Genomic DNA, 15,659 nt, shown 5'->3' on the forward strand with positions numbered 1-15,659 from the left:
TGGTATGTAAGTAGCTTTTCGATAACCAATCTAAATTGGAACCTATTCTAGAGATATGACAACAAAACATAAAATTTCAGAAATTCAAAGTTGTTGTACTTTAAAAAAGTATGTTAACATGTTAACACAGCATATCAGCATTGTATTAGAAAAAAGTCTGTTAACAAGTTAACACAGCATATCAGCATTGTGTTAGAAAAATTATTAGTCATACACAGAAAGGAAGCATTTCGCTCTAGAAGCATTTTTAAGCTATTTACTCTGGGACTAAAGCACATCATGGAACAGATAAAATATATGCTGTTTGTTATCTATATTATTAAATATTACTTTGTCCCTGTGTGTGGTGGTGTGTGTGGTGAGGTGTGTGTGGTGGGGTGTGTGTGGTTGGGTGTGTGTGGTGGGGTGTGTGTGGTGGGGTGTTTGTGGTTGGGTGTTTGTGATGGGGTGCGTGTGATGGGGTGCGTGTGGTGGGGTGCGTAAAGGTGTGTGTGGTGGGGTGTGTGTGGTTGGGTGTGTGTGGTTGGGTGTTTGTGATGGGGTGCGTGTGATGGGGTGCGTGTGGTGGGGTGCGTAAAGGTGTGTGTGGTGGGGTGTTTGTGGTTGGGTGTTTGTGATGGGGTGCGTGTGATGGGGTGCGTGTGGTGGGGTGCGTAAAGGTGTGTGTGGTGGGGTGTGTGTGGTGGGGTGTGTGTGGTTGGGTGTTTGTGATGGGGTGCGTGTGATGGGGTGCATGTGGTGGGGTGCGTGTGGTGTATGTGGTGGGGTGTGTGTGGTTGGATGTTTGTGATAGGGTGCGTGTGATGGGGTGCGTGTGGTGGGGTGCATGTGGTGTGTGTGGTGGGGTTTGTGTGGTAGGGTGTGTGTGGTAGGATGTGTGTGGTGGGGTGTGTGTGGTGGGATGTGTGTGGTAGGGTGTGTGTGGTGGGGTGTCTGTGTGATAGTATGTGCAAACACTATGCATTTTTACATTTTGATTTTTTGGTTGATTTCATTCCTACTTCCTGTGCATATGTGCCATGCTATGTCTTCCACCAGGTTGCCAAAAATATTTGGTTTAAAAACTTCGCCCGGTTCCTCGAAACCTCTTAAACTCTCACCTGTGGGCTAGGTAATTGAATTCAAAGAAATCAAAAGGTATCGCAAGGCTTACTTACTGCTAGTAATCAATAACATCACGGCCGCATGTTATAATTATATAATGTTACAATATAATATACTATATATACATAATATACGTGTTATAATCAAGTAGTCAGATATGAAATCATTATGATAAATATATGTGTAATAAGCTGTATTAAAGTGAAGTCGTCACACAAAGGAAACAGAAGTTTGCAACATGTAAATCATAAAAACAGAGCTGTCTCAATTTTAAGCTACACAATAGACAAACAATAATTTAGTTTACGTTTTTTTTATTTAAAGTCAAATACCAATTAATAATGTAGGATGTGCAAGCTGTGTTAGACAAAACTGAATGGTTGAGAAGCTAAGTCTAAATCACGCATGAAAAGGGTTATCAAATTTAAACATATGCTTAATGTAAAAAAAAAACAATTTGACAAGTTATTTTTGTTTGCGAGTCAACATTTAATATATTAATATGTTTTATATATTACTAGCACAGCTTCATATATTACTAGCACAGCTTCATATATACAAAAGCTTAAAGTTTCATATTATGCAAAAGCAAATTATAGGAATACCGTAACTCATTAGTTAAAAGGCTAAGCAATGTCTGATATAAGTCGTTGTCTTCTAACAAACCTAATGACACACTTGTTTATAAAAAACTCATTGAAAACATCAATAACAGTAATAGGGTGCTTACAGCAGCAACCTAGTCATATATTTGCTTTTAGCGGAGTCAGCGAGCAGCAGTGACGGATACATTATCACCAAGTGAGAAATGTCCACAGACTTTTACTGCTGCGTTGATTCCAAACACAGTTTTGCATTGATCCTTTTTCTCTTGACCTCTACGGTATCTAGGAAAGAAATAAACTACCTGCAACACAGCTGACTTGACAGGACACAATGGTTGTATCTTTGATTGCTTTATTCAATTAATCTCTAAAGGTTCTAAGAAATAAAATCACAAAACACAGGTAATGTGCCAAACTATCTAATTGTTTATTTATTTACATTGTTATTTATTTATTGTTTGTATATTTACTTATATTATATAATATTATTTAATTTTTGACACCTAAATAAGACTATTTACTTTACATTTTTCTAGCAATACAGCAACATGGTGCATTTAAACTAGGGAAATATTTTATAAACTAGAAATTCCACTGTCATACAGCCCACGACCAAAAAGATATTGGAAAAAAAGAAAGGGTACTGATGGTTGAGAAATGCAATATTAGCAGTCAAATGGCATTGCAGTGCAATAGGATAACTGCAATGGTAGCTGTAATGTACTGGGTGTGGGTGTTATTATATACAACAAATAGCAATAATGAAAGGAAAAGATTATATGTTTATATCTCTCCCTGCAATAGGAGAAATGCAATGTTGGCCAATATTAGAAGTAAAATGTACTGATATTATTAGAATAACCAATATTATTAATATAGTAATAGTATAAAACCAATGCACAACTTTGTTTACATTTCAAAACGTCATAACTAGCAATATCAAACAGTTGTGATATTGATATAGATTTTTAGAAAATCTGTACTACGTAGTCATTGTTCTGTAGTCATCCAAACTTATAATTAAATATTGTAATAATCTCATAAGAATCGTTAGAAAAAAAATTCATCATCATTTCCTTTACTTACACTGCGTTGGACATCAGTTAGAATACCAAAGTACTCAAAAGTGTCTAAAATGTCAGTTACTTTGAAATCGGCAAAAAAGAAACGATTTCTGTACTTCTACGTTAATTACAGAAACCTTCGGCAATTCGACAATGCTATAGACAGGTGAAATGTGCACACTATTTTTTTGTGAAATGCACACGGCTTAATCGTTCTATTCTCTGTCGCTCGGCGTTTCAATTTCCGGTCTTAACTTTGATAAAAGTAAGGCTTAGCAAGTTTTAATAACGATTTTCGGCCAAATAAATCTGTCTATTTGTGTATAATCCGTTCAGATGAATAAGTTTTAAGATACTGTCGACACTTTTCAAAAACTTAGTAATATATTTAAATAGGTTTATATGTGTTTTGTATCGTTATTATACTTAAACGACTCTACAAAACGATGGTTAAATTTGTTGATGAGATTTCGAATCGAGGGTTTGCGACGTTGTTGATGAATAATTTTCGTAAGTTGTGTGCACATGCATTTATCATAAAAACTCTCAAACTTCGCTCCGCTCATTTGGTTGTGGGAATAGAGTATGGCTTTTTAAAAACATCTAAATAGTTGCTATGAAACTGGTTTAAAATATGTGCCATAAATATTGCAGAAAGACTAAACAAAATTATCATAAGGATGAGGAAGCACAGCTACAGTAAAATATTTGCGGCAATCTTGCCAAGAAACTGTTTATTTTACAAATTTGATTCTAAATCAAGTTCAAAAACTCTTCATTACCCTCAATAAAGATAAAGAGCAAGATTTGACTTTGTGTTGGTAACAATACAATAGTAACAGACAACTCCAAATACTAGCAGTTTGTTACTTGTGATGACCAGCAAGGAATATTGAAGTTTACATGTTTGAGAAACAAAAACATGAAGGAAGTATTTTTTATCTAAAATTTTAGCAATTTTTTAACTTTCGTGTGTTTCACATCATAGTTTGACTTACTTCAGCAGTGTTGTCATTGGCTCCTTGTTAGCCCTCAATTCACGCTTGTCATAGTCCACATATATCATCGGGCAACGTGGGCATGGTCGAGCATTGCACATGGTCACTCTGCCACCAATACGTATAACACGCCAATCATCCTGTTGTAATGTAACGCAATAGAACAATAAAAAAATCTGATGAGAAATAAGTTTATATATTTTTAATAATTTTCAACAAATGGTAAATGATGTACGAGCCAGCAACCCTTACGGAAAAAATACCTCTGAAAACAAGCACACTAATGAGAGATATCATATAATACACATTTCCTGTTTGAACGTTTAGTGTTTCCAGCACAAAACAAGAAAATTTACACAAAGATTTCTTAAGTGTTGATTTTTTTAAAGACAACAAGGAGCTCTTGCTAGCTTAAGTTTAATTGAAAACTAACTAAAAATAAATGTTCAGAAGTCAAATTCAAAATTTAGAAGGGTAGCCTAACGAATAATAAGCGACTGTCAATTAATGAGCCAATCATGAGTGACTTTACAATTTTATCTATCGCAAGGATGTGACTCCAAATCTTTTACACTCAACAATTGTTGGAATACTTATGAAACATGATAGCATATACGTAAGTGCATGCTATTATATACTTATGTATATGTATATACGTAAGTATATACATGCACAAGATTTATAATATTAGATTAGGTTTAACTGAACTCAAATTGACTCCAACAAAGGGATAAGTCCACAATGTTAACAAGATGAAGTAACAATTTTGAAGCAATCAATTTTACCTCTTCATAGGGTCGAAGTGATGTGCTGGCTCCTTCCTGACCGACAATTATGTTTGGTCGAAAGGAACTCATGGTAACTTGCTCTTTCAGCCGTGAGTTGAGGTCCTCCAGTGACGCTTGGTTTGCCACCAGATATGGATGAGAGTTTGGGTATAGCAACTAAACAAACAAGATCATCTAATTTATCAGCTTATTTTCATAAACTTAAAAATTAAGTTTTCAAATTTATGAAGTTAATTAAAATTTAAAAAGCTTATTTTCATAAACTTGAAAATTAAGTTTTCAAATTTATGAAGGTAATTAAAATTTAAAATTTGAACCTTATAAAAATGCTAAAAACATAACACGCAAACGCTTTGCAAAAAAATGTTTGCACAGCCCAAGGTGATATGCTCTCTAAATGCTTGCTATACTATGCACACTCGCTATACTATACACACTCGCTATACTATACACATTCGCTATACTATACACACTCGCTATACTATACACACTCGCTGTACTATACACACTCGCTATACTATACACCCTCGCTATACTATACACACTCGCTATACCATACACACTCGCTATACTATACACACTCGCTATACTATACACACTCGCTATATTATACACACTCGCTATACTGTACACACTCGCTATACTATACACATTCGCTATACTATACACACTCGCTATACAATACACACTCGCTGTACTATACACACTCGCTATACAATACACACTCGCTGTACTATACACACTCGCTATACTATACACACTCGCTATATTATACACACTCGCTATACTATACAGACTCGCTATACTATACACACTCGCTATATTATACACACTCGCTATACTATACACATTCGCTATACTATACACACTCGCTATACTATACACACTCGCTATATTGTACACACTCGCTATACTATACACACTCGCTGTAGTATACACACTCGCTATACTATACACCCTCGCTATACTATACACACTCGCTATACTATACACACTCGCTATACTATACACACTCGCTATATTATACACACTCGCTATACTGTACACACTCGCTATACTATACACATTCGCTATACTATACACACTCGCTATACAATACACACTCGCTGTACTATACACACTCACTGTACTATACACACTCGCTATACTATACACACTCGCTATACTATACACACTTGCTATATTATACACACTTGCTGTAGATAGCATAATAATTAGATGTCATGTTTAAGTTTATTTCTACAGCAAATCAAAAGTTTATTGAGATTACTCAAATTCAAATTCTAAAAAGAAGACAACTACAAATATAAATTTTGAATGACATATTTGGGTGCATAATATAAATAATATTTTTTAAGGAAAGGCAATGCTTTCTATGCAAGCTTCAAAATAAAAATGATCACATGTCTCATAGGTTCATTTTACAAGTACAACTGTTCCAGATAAGGACTCTGAACATAAACATAATAAAAAATAAATAAAAATAAGAATCAAGTACAAACTACAACTGCTCTAAATGAAGACTCTGGATTCCTTGAGGTTGACTTAAAAATTGCTAATAGCTCAGACTAGAGGAGCTTTTAAACTCTCTATATATTGGGGTATGTGAAGAGGGTACACAAATTTACATTCGCATTCTCCTGACAATTTTAAAAGGGTTACATAAGTTTTTGTCTTGATTGGGCAAAGGAGGGTACCGAATACTCGAGTCGAGGTAAGCTCTTGTGACGGCACAGTTCTGGTAATACATTATGAAAATCGGTAGCCTGAAATCTCAGCCTGAAATCTCCTTTACTATAATAAAAGCTGCGACTGTCGGTCTGACGCCACAGTGAAAGGTTGGAAAAATTGAAAAAAAAATTGCATCGCATAGTGGCTACTGAGTGCTTGCCTTAGAACAAACACATTCGGGGTATTTTACGCGCTTTATTAGACTTGTTTGTGCTCATCCTTATAGGAATATTCACGTCAGTTACATATATCCCAGCAGCAGGTAGAAGACAACTCCGAGTTTATTGAACTAAGCAAAAGCTAATTTCATGATATTTTGCCCCACGCCTTCCTTTAGAGTACCTCTTTAGAGACAAACTTTAATAGGCTCTGCATTAGTTTTGTCTACTCATACAAAATAACATAATTTTTGTCTCAAGTTCTCAAAGAATCCCTACCTATAAGAAAGATAAAGCATGGCCTTTTTAAATAGAATAGGGTTTGAGAATAGAATAGTGAGTAATAATTACGATTATATTTATTTTATCTGGCATTATTGGCCTCTACACTAACATAAGCCATAATTCACGCATAAAGGTTTTAGAACTGAATTCATCGATAGCTGCGCTGATCGAAGCACTGAGCGATACCTCCACGCATACAAGTCTTACTGTGATGCACTACATACAGGATGAACTAGACTACAAACTACAACTTAAGCAACTGAACAATCTACTACTTAAGCTACTTTCTTGCAACTAGAGGTGATTGATTTGACTAAATGGCTCCAATTAATCAGTATTAACATACTTTCTGATCTGAAAGCTTTTTAGTACATTACTTAATAATGGTTAAACGATTTAGGTAATAAAAACAATCCGCCAAAAGGGGAATACCCTATCCATAAACTGTAGTTCCTCGGTCAGTGTTTCTAGATTGTTCTGTGAATAGAGACTACTGCTGGTACATATCGCGTCTCATTTAACCACCTTTGTTTATGCTGACCATCTGACTTACTGAAGCTAAATTAAATTAACTCTATGTAAAAAGCTATATACATCTATGGTAAATATTTGGACGAAGCAGCTGTTACTTAACCCACTTGGCTAACATAAAGCTGGTGTGACTACCAAGCAAAGTGTAACCAATATTTATGGTCTCACTCGTGTATCATTGTGCACTGGATCATGGTTGTAGGTCATCTCTGGATTTATCTCCCTCGAGATATTTGCATGAGCATATCCGAGACTGCACTGCTCACCTAGATATTCTGTGAACCACTCCGAATATTCAGCACCGTAGTCATAATAAAATGTCTCCCGTTTGTCATACCACCTGCAATATACCGCCTATTCATACAGTTGCCCATCATTATAGCAGTTACGAGTCGCCGTGTATAAATGTTTATGAGTCATTATTTATAGCATTTAGCGAGACGATCATGACAATACGTAACTGACATAACGCAAATCACGGAGTGTGTGAGTGATCCCTTGAAGATCGAGTGTAATGACTGCTTAGCTTACTGCAGAGTAGAAGCTATGTGCGTCTTTTTAAAAGCATTATTGTACAGACAATGGCTCTGAGGTCATGGCCATTTAAGGTTGAACGCCATTACTGTCACCACCAGCAGCATTTTTGGGAAATAAACCCTAGCCTGTTCTTTTCAGCAGCAGCTATGACCATTAGGCTATGGCTGCCCTTATAGAATTTTGAGCAACAATAATAATACATTACTTGGCCTAGCTTATTGGTACAAATCAGAGCTTTAGTATATATACATCAACAGATCAATCTTTTCAAAGTACGATGACCGATATACCAAAGCCAGTAATCAGTCGAAACAAAGATTAGACCAGCTACCTACTACTTACACGAATGATTTAACTTTGCTCGAGTCAAACTCGGGCGCTTGAAGAGGAATGTGGAGACAACTCTTCATGCCGGGAGCCTGGAGAACCAGACAGTCCTTTACCTCGTCATATTCCACCTGGAGTTCTAACAGCTTTAGATTAGCTCTGATTGCTATGAAGCCTTTTTCACCAACAAGTACAAACTGCCTTCAATAGAAAATTACGGTATGTAGCAATTGATGTGCGTGCGTGTGATGTTCTATTGGGTGTAATTTATAGGTGAAACAGAAAATAACAAAAATACAAACATAAAACAAAAGAGACTGTCTGATAGTTATAGACTAGCAGCGGGACAGCACTGCTGGAAGTTTGCAGAAGAACAGACACAGTTATAACACCACACATATCAGTGAGCACCGGTAGCACCACCATCAATGGCCGCCCACAAGCGTTCCACCAGTTTCACTTTTATAATGATGGAAGCAAGTTCATGATAGTCATACGAGTATTCATGGAATAATTTAACTGAATATTCTTTGAAAACCAGCATCTTTAAAAACATTGATAAAATGCAGTACAAGCCGAAATTTCAAAAGTACTTTCACAGGCATTATTTTTTATGAAAAAGCTATCAATTACTGATGCCCTTGGTGTAATTTTTAAGATAATTTTTAAAGCTTTTTTGTACTGGCAAAATATTTTCCATCTCTCTTGAGTTAGTTAGTTAGCCAGTATGGCCCCGAAACTCTACGTTTTAGGGCCATACTGGCTTCAAACACCATGTAGGTTGCATATTATAAATTATATTTTATTCAATTAAAGCCTTGCTAACTACCACAGTCTTTTGAAACATTTTATTAGTTTAAGGAATCTGTAACCCATTGTTCATCGCACCTGTGATCCTGGAAAGAAAAATTGTCTCGCAAGCCAGCTGTAAATCAGAAAAGTGGGGTGACTCTTTGTCTAAACAATTGGGAAGTCCATGGGAAAAGTGACAAGCTCAGTGGGAATATCTGCTGGTTGTTGTTATTTCTAGATGCATCAAGCCCGCAGACTTCGGGAAAGTTTGAAAAAAAGAGCTGCATCACTTCGTAGATGCTTCTATAAAAGGATATTGCAGAGTGTCCTATGTTTAGCAGATAAATGATGCAATGCTGGCAAAATCAAGAGTAGCGCCAACAAAGATACAGATGATACTTCGCTTATAGTTGCAAGCTGCCATTCTGTCCATAAAAGTATCAAAACCACTAAAGAAAGAGTTTGATATCAAAGCTGAAGAGCATTTTTGGACTGATTCGACCATTGTTCTAAGCTACATTGGAAACGAAGCCAGATCGTTTAAAACATATGTGAGAAAGAGAGTTCGAAAAACAAGCAACAACTCGACATAAACTCGTTGCATCATGTTGAGACCACTGAGAATCTTGCAGACACCAGCTCTAAAGACGTCTCTCAAAAAGAGCTTGTAAACTCGCCTTGGTTGTTGGTCCAGAGTTGCTTCACCAAAGGAAACCCTACTCACCAATCGTCAAAGTGACTACAACTCTCTAACAAACACTCTAACCACTGAATTTTCTCCAGAAAGATGTTTACTGAATAGGTTGGAAAGATTATCAAACTGGAATAAGATGCTTGCTGCAAAAACTTTTCGCTGATGACAGGTCAAAGGAAAACTAAAACTAAGCAGCCATCAATCTTGATTCTTCAAACACCAAACCTGCTGAAGAGAAGATACTCAAGTTGTTACAAAGTCAGCATTGCAATGACATCCGTAAATGATCTGATCAGAAGGGTCATTAGCTGAGCTCCTTATGCCCATTTGTGACTGATGATGTTCTGCTATGAGTTGATGGGTAATTATCAAGTTCTACTACAATCAATTATACACTTAAGCAACCAGTAATTCTGCCCAAGTATTCTTACACCAAAAAAATTGATCATTTGTTATGTCAATGATTCAATTCACCACCACGGAAAAAGCATGACCCTGAATGCTTTGCACTTGAACAGCCCACAACCTAGTACCATTTGATTGTAATGTCATCACTTATACATGTAAGTGTGTGACCTGTAGGAAACAACAAATACTGAATGCTGATACTTTGGTGAAACCTACACGACAAACTTGGCAAACAGAAGCCCCGCAAACTGTGCTTAAAATTATGTCCAAAAGGAGGGAAGAAGTCTGACAGCCTAGAGAGTTGTGAAGAGGTGATTCATTCAAATGATAAGATGCAACAATGGAACCAACTTCACCTGCACACAACTACACACAACGAACTATCTAAGAGATTACAACTTGTGGACTTGCCGAGAATCTCAAGATCAAGGATGCTAGATCAGCTTTGGGAGGTCAGGCCTCTTAAACGGGCCTATAGGATTCTGTAGCTTTCTCCACTTATGGATGCCCCAAGTATATCAACCAGGACTATAAAAGAGCTCGTTCTTCCATTTAGAGGAGATTGTGGCAAGTGCTTATATAACACATGCCACACGCTGACCTGCAAGTTTTCCATAGCATGAATAACACACAAAAGTTTTTAAAATTCTTTGGATATCATCGCTTATGACCTATCCCATAAACAAGTTATTTGATAGTCATATGCCTTTTCTATTAAACATTTTTAGGGCTAAATGATAAGGCTGGTCTATTTATTTTTATATCTCTGTATTTTGTTTTTGCAAGAAACAGATATTTAAATTCGGCGTCAAGTGTTTATGTGACAATTATGTTACAATGTTGTTCAAGTATTCTAAGAAAAAAAAAGTGTGGTTCCATCCCCACATGAGTTTCAATTTAATTGGGATTTGAACTCGTGTAAATAGTGCCACATGATCCTGTGGTGTAAACTGTTAATAACCAAAAATAACTCGGGCTTAATGTAACTTTAAAGGTTGACTTGCAACAAAATTCACATTGCAGTTACTTGGTATCAAAAGATTCACCATGTCTTACTCTGTTGTGTTGTAGGTGCCAAATATGTGGAAATGTGATTACAAGCTCTTAAAAGCTCAAAAACGAAAAGCCGCCGTAGACTGGAATCTCTTTATTTCTCTGACGTAGCCATGAAATTAATTTATTGTCTTGTCACGGATGTTCTCACGTGAATTGAAAGGCCAATAAAAAGCTCAATATAAACTCATCGTAGCACTAGTTTATGACAAACTCTTCGGGTTTTACCGAAGACCCTGAATCAAATATAGATGCTCGCTACTTTACAGTTTTCTTTGGTCTAATCGTCAAGTCATAATCTGATCATGTGACCCATTACTTTGCAAATAATTTTTGCAGCACTTTTCGATTATCACAGGAGACCAACAGGCTCGTCATGATTATCAGACAATGATTTGTACTTCTTCGAGCTAAGGTTAAAAAGTTTAATGAATTTTTACGGTAAGTTATAAGATATCAGTGCTAAAAGTGACAGCATTACAATGACGATAAAATAGACGCGTAAGAACAATAGACATAGTTTTATTGAATGCGTGAAGTATATTTGTGAAAATATTTCGATGAATGAGGTTGCATGAAAGTGTAAACAGAAACCATCCTGTAACAACTATGTCACATTTGAGCCGTTTTGGAAAGGGAATCCAAACTACGGCGGTCTCGTGTGGCTGCAATTAACTGTTCGTTTTTTAGCTTTTAATCACATTTCCACATATTTTGCACCTACAGCACAACAGAGTAAGACATGGTGAATCGTATTATATCAAATAAGTGTAATGTGAATTCTGTTGCAAATCAACCTTTAAGAAAACATTCAGTACTTCAAAGGATGGACACTGTGCTTGAGGGTGTTTACACAGCTTCAGAAAGTTCAAGACCACATGATTACTTACCTATCATGTACATTCTTATATTTCAGACCGGTCTCCGTACACTCTGCTGACGTCAAGAAAAGAGGAGGACATGATTTGATAGGATAAAGCCGTATTTCAGAGACGCTACCAACATTTCTTGCCCTTTTTTGCCTGTACCTCATCAGAGCATAAGCGATAGCAGTTGCAGCAAGTACTCCTAGAGAGCTCAGGAAAACAGTCATCTGTGTTGTCATGGTTTTATTATTTCACTGCAATAGAAACAACATGAATTTATATAAGCTGAATATATATCCAGCAATAGATGACTCCAGTTGATATAACTAAAGAGTTGCGAATGAATAAGGGATAACTTCTTCATGCTTGATTTATGCAAACCATAATAAGAGATTCATCTCCCTTGGCCTGCCTTTTACGTGATGGACTGTTAGGGTGCTGACGACTCTACATTTTAATTGCTGACTGCCATACTTTATATATAGCATATATAAGCCTATACAGTAGAACCTTGGTTCTCGAATGCTTCGGTTCTGAACCAACTCGGTTTCTGACAAAAAAATTTGAGATTTGTCTCGGATCTTGAACATAAATTCGGTTCTCGACCAAACCGGAGCATGCACATTAAAATCAAACATTTGGAACAGCTCCGGAAACAGCGTGGAAACATTTGTTACCATGGCTCCAAAAACAAAGAAAGACACTGAGGAAAAACAAAAAATTGTTCGTAAAAGTATTGAATTTGAAAAGGATTTGAAAGCTAAATATGAATCTGGTGTGCACGCATCTGTGTTGGCTAAGGAGTTTGGCATGGCGAAATTGACCATAAGTACCATCGCAACAAAACAAAGATGTGAAGTAAACGTGCCAATGCTGTTTAAATTTTCTTTTTCACACGATTTTTGATGTAACTGATTTGTTACATTTTTTGCTGTTTCATTATTAATTTCTGTAATTTTTGGTATTGTATCGTAACCTTTAATGTTTTTAATGTTTTATGAGAAAAACATACAAAAAGTTTACTTGTTGTTTTCTTTTTTCATCATCATAGATAGAAAACCTTTTATTAAAGTTAAACACGATCTATATCTACCCATTGTTATTCATAGTATGCAGTATACAGTACAGTTTATGGTGTAAAATGCTGAAAAACATACTCTACCAAAGCTGTTTTCTCGACTTGGAACAGATTAAAATTTGCATACATTAATTCTAATAGGAAAAATTGTTTCGGATCTTGAACAACTTGGTTTTCAAACAATCTTCTGGAACGGATTATGCTCTAGAACTGAGGTTCCACTGTATTGTGAATAGCGCATAAGCCTAAGCTTATAACTTAAGCGTATGTGTATATAGCAAAAACTGAAAAAATGGGATGTTTTTTATACTTGACTGCAAATAACAACATAAGGTTTCAAATATACTGTTTCTGAAACATTTTTATAGGTTTGATAGAGCGCAAAAAGAAATGGAACCAATCATAACCTTTGTTGACTCGGGTTATTGAAATAACAATATATTTCTCGTGTTGATAATCAGCGACTTGCAAGATACTGGAATTCTTTATTAGTGCATATCTGAGGAATAACGTACCCAATAATATATTAGTGATAAAATTAATTTCTATAGTGAATATTGGGCTCTCAAATAAAATTCTTCAAAAGCTTCACGCAACAAACAACGTCTCACGAGTAATCCGTTGCTCAAATATTTCATTTTAATTTGTAGTTTGAGTAGAAGATTGACTACATAACTATAACCACATGAGTCCATCTGTCAACGGCTTGCATTAATGATTTGAACTGTTATAAGATGCTTTACAATGATCTTACTCTTGATTAATGCAAAGTTACCTCCCCCTGTAACCACTTTTGCAAATTTTCACACTTTACGGCCGTTTCACTTCTTGTAGCAAACTACCAAGTAACCACTCTACTTGTATCGAGTGTATATTTTAGCTAGACTAGAATAACTTTACCTATTGCGTACACTTGCCCATCCCCTGGTTATATCTGAATGTACAAACTGACATTCTTGTCAGATTATCCGACCGTTTCTATTAGTAAGAACTGGCTCGCTAGCTGCCTAATCAACTTGCGTTTAAACACTTATTTATAGAGGCGTATCAAATGCTCTTGCTGCAATGTCTATCAATAAATACTAGTAACCTCTGACCTCTACTTAAAGCAACTTGATAGACAATAGAAACTGGAGTAATCGCCTTAGCATGCTAATTCCTTTGGATGTAGCTTGTGTTATTCAGCTCAAGAAAAATAACTTTGTCTGAAGGGAACATTAAAACCAAAAGTTTAGTGTACAAGCCTTACAAGTTTCCTAATATAACCTATTTTGTAACATAACCTGTGTTAAATAGCAATTTTAAACTATCTCTCTGAAATTAGTGTATTATATTATAGAGGCTAGTTTAAATACTACCTACATTCGAGTATTATTTACCTTGACCTTGAGGACATTTGCTCTTCATATACATTCATGTAAATAGTAGACCACGCACTTTGCTTTTAAACTAACTATTGCAACGAGTCATGATATGGGATTGTCTCCCCTTGTGAGGAGCCTCTAGGCAACTAGTAAGATTTGAACTAACAGAAGTCTGCAGCCTTGCATCATACATGTATATTATACGAGAATACATTGCAACTCACTTGACCTCTTCCCAGGAAAGCTACTTCACAACAGTTGTCCAATAGATCACCTCCTGCTAGTAAAACACTGATCGACTACCTCGTGTAACTCCTCTTTGTCGAGCATAGACTGACGGTGCTGCAAGCAAGCTACTATGTAGATACAAACGAGTGCATCTAGCTGGCAATCTGTGATTATTGTTCAATTTGATTGTATCATTTATTGACTCAACAAAGCTGACTAAATATTAAACCTTTCATGTTAGTCTCAAAGAAAGGTGCTCGGAGAGAGATAACAGTAACTTGAGCAGGTGTAAATGTCTGAGAAGCTACTCCTTGATTCAATCATAGTCTGTCTAAACATACAGTGTAACCAATGGTATACAGCACCCCCATGGGAGGCTATATATCATTGGTGTAACAGCGGACTCTTACGGCTTTGTATGCTCAACACTTCAATCAGCAAAAGCTTGCCCCATATTTAATCTAACATAACTACAAGCCAGGTCAAAGTTGATGACTAATTTCTCTGCTGTGATAAAAGATTTGTAAAACAGACAAGATCGCAATTTACAAAGCTTCAACCTAAATCTGAGATAAAGCTACAATATTTTGCCTCCAAAGAGAATCACAGCTATTATAGAGAGCAGCGTTTAGCCCAAATACTACATGACTGACCTTTGAAAAGCTGCAGGTAGGTTTTACAAAGCTTCACCTTCGATCCCAGATATGAGCGTGTCAATGACCATGAAGACAAGTAGCGCTGTCTGCCGGTACATGGGTACAATGTTAGTGTGATAAGTGAGATTAGACATACTAGACCGGCCATGGATAATGTTGGCTCCGCCTACTTTGTCATTTGATAAAGTCTGCTCGCCATTTGTGATGGATATGATTTGCCTAGTGCTTCAACATGCAAAGATCTGCCATTTTCCTTTGACAAATAGGCTAATTTACTTAATTAAATTAATTTAATGTCAAAATAGTTATTTAAAATCATCTACAAGCTATTTGCCCTGCAATGATAAGCAAATGCAATAATTTTTATCTAAAAATTTATGTTAGCCTACTTG

At 36.2% G+C, this 15,659-nt stretch overlaps 1 protein-coding gene across 1 annotated transcript; it reads right to left on the reverse strand.

The window, feature by feature from the left end:
• Positions 1-1,814: 1,814 nt before the first annotated feature.
• Positions 1,815-15,370, reverse strand: LOC137406292 (mitochondrial amidoxime reducing component 2-like). Its single transcript, XM_068092841.1, has 8 exons — positions 15,265-15,370; positions 14,608-14,725; positions 11,966-12,195; positions 8,144-8,329; positions 7,433-7,604; positions 4,557-4,715; positions 3,772-3,911; positions 1,815-1,991 (listed from the first exon to the last, which is right to left on the reverse strand). Exons 3-8 carry the CDS (start codon positions 12,178-12,180, stop codon positions 1,871-1,873), a joined length of 993 nt encoding a protein of 330 aa, XP_067948942.1. The 5' UTR covers positions 12,181-12,195; positions 14,608-14,725; positions 15,265-15,370; the 3' UTR covers positions 1,815-1,870.
• Positions 15,371-15,659: the final 289 nt, after the last annotated feature.

Source organism: Watersipora subatra, chromosome 10, assembly GCF_963576615.1.
Source record: "Watersipora subatra chromosome 10, tzWatSuba1.1, whole genome shotgun sequence".
NCBI lineage: Eukaryota > Metazoa > Bryozoa > Gymnolaemata > Cheilostomatida > Watersiporidae > Watersipora > Watersipora subatra.

Bases quoted from the DNA above. Each gene is read 5' to 3' on its own strand.
- LOC137406292 (XM_068092841.1), bottom strand. From the start codon at position 12,180: ATGACAACACAGATGACTGTTTTCCTGAGCTCTCTAGGAGTACTTGCT. The intron at 7,605-8,143 runs GTAAGTAGTAGG...GGTATATTGCAG, and splicing joins AGCAAAGTTAAATCATTCGT to GTGGTATGACAAACGGGAGA. The intron at 3,912-4,556 runs GTAAAATTGATT...ACATTACAACAG, and splicing joins CACTTCGACCCTATGAAGAG to GATGATTGGCGTGTTATACG.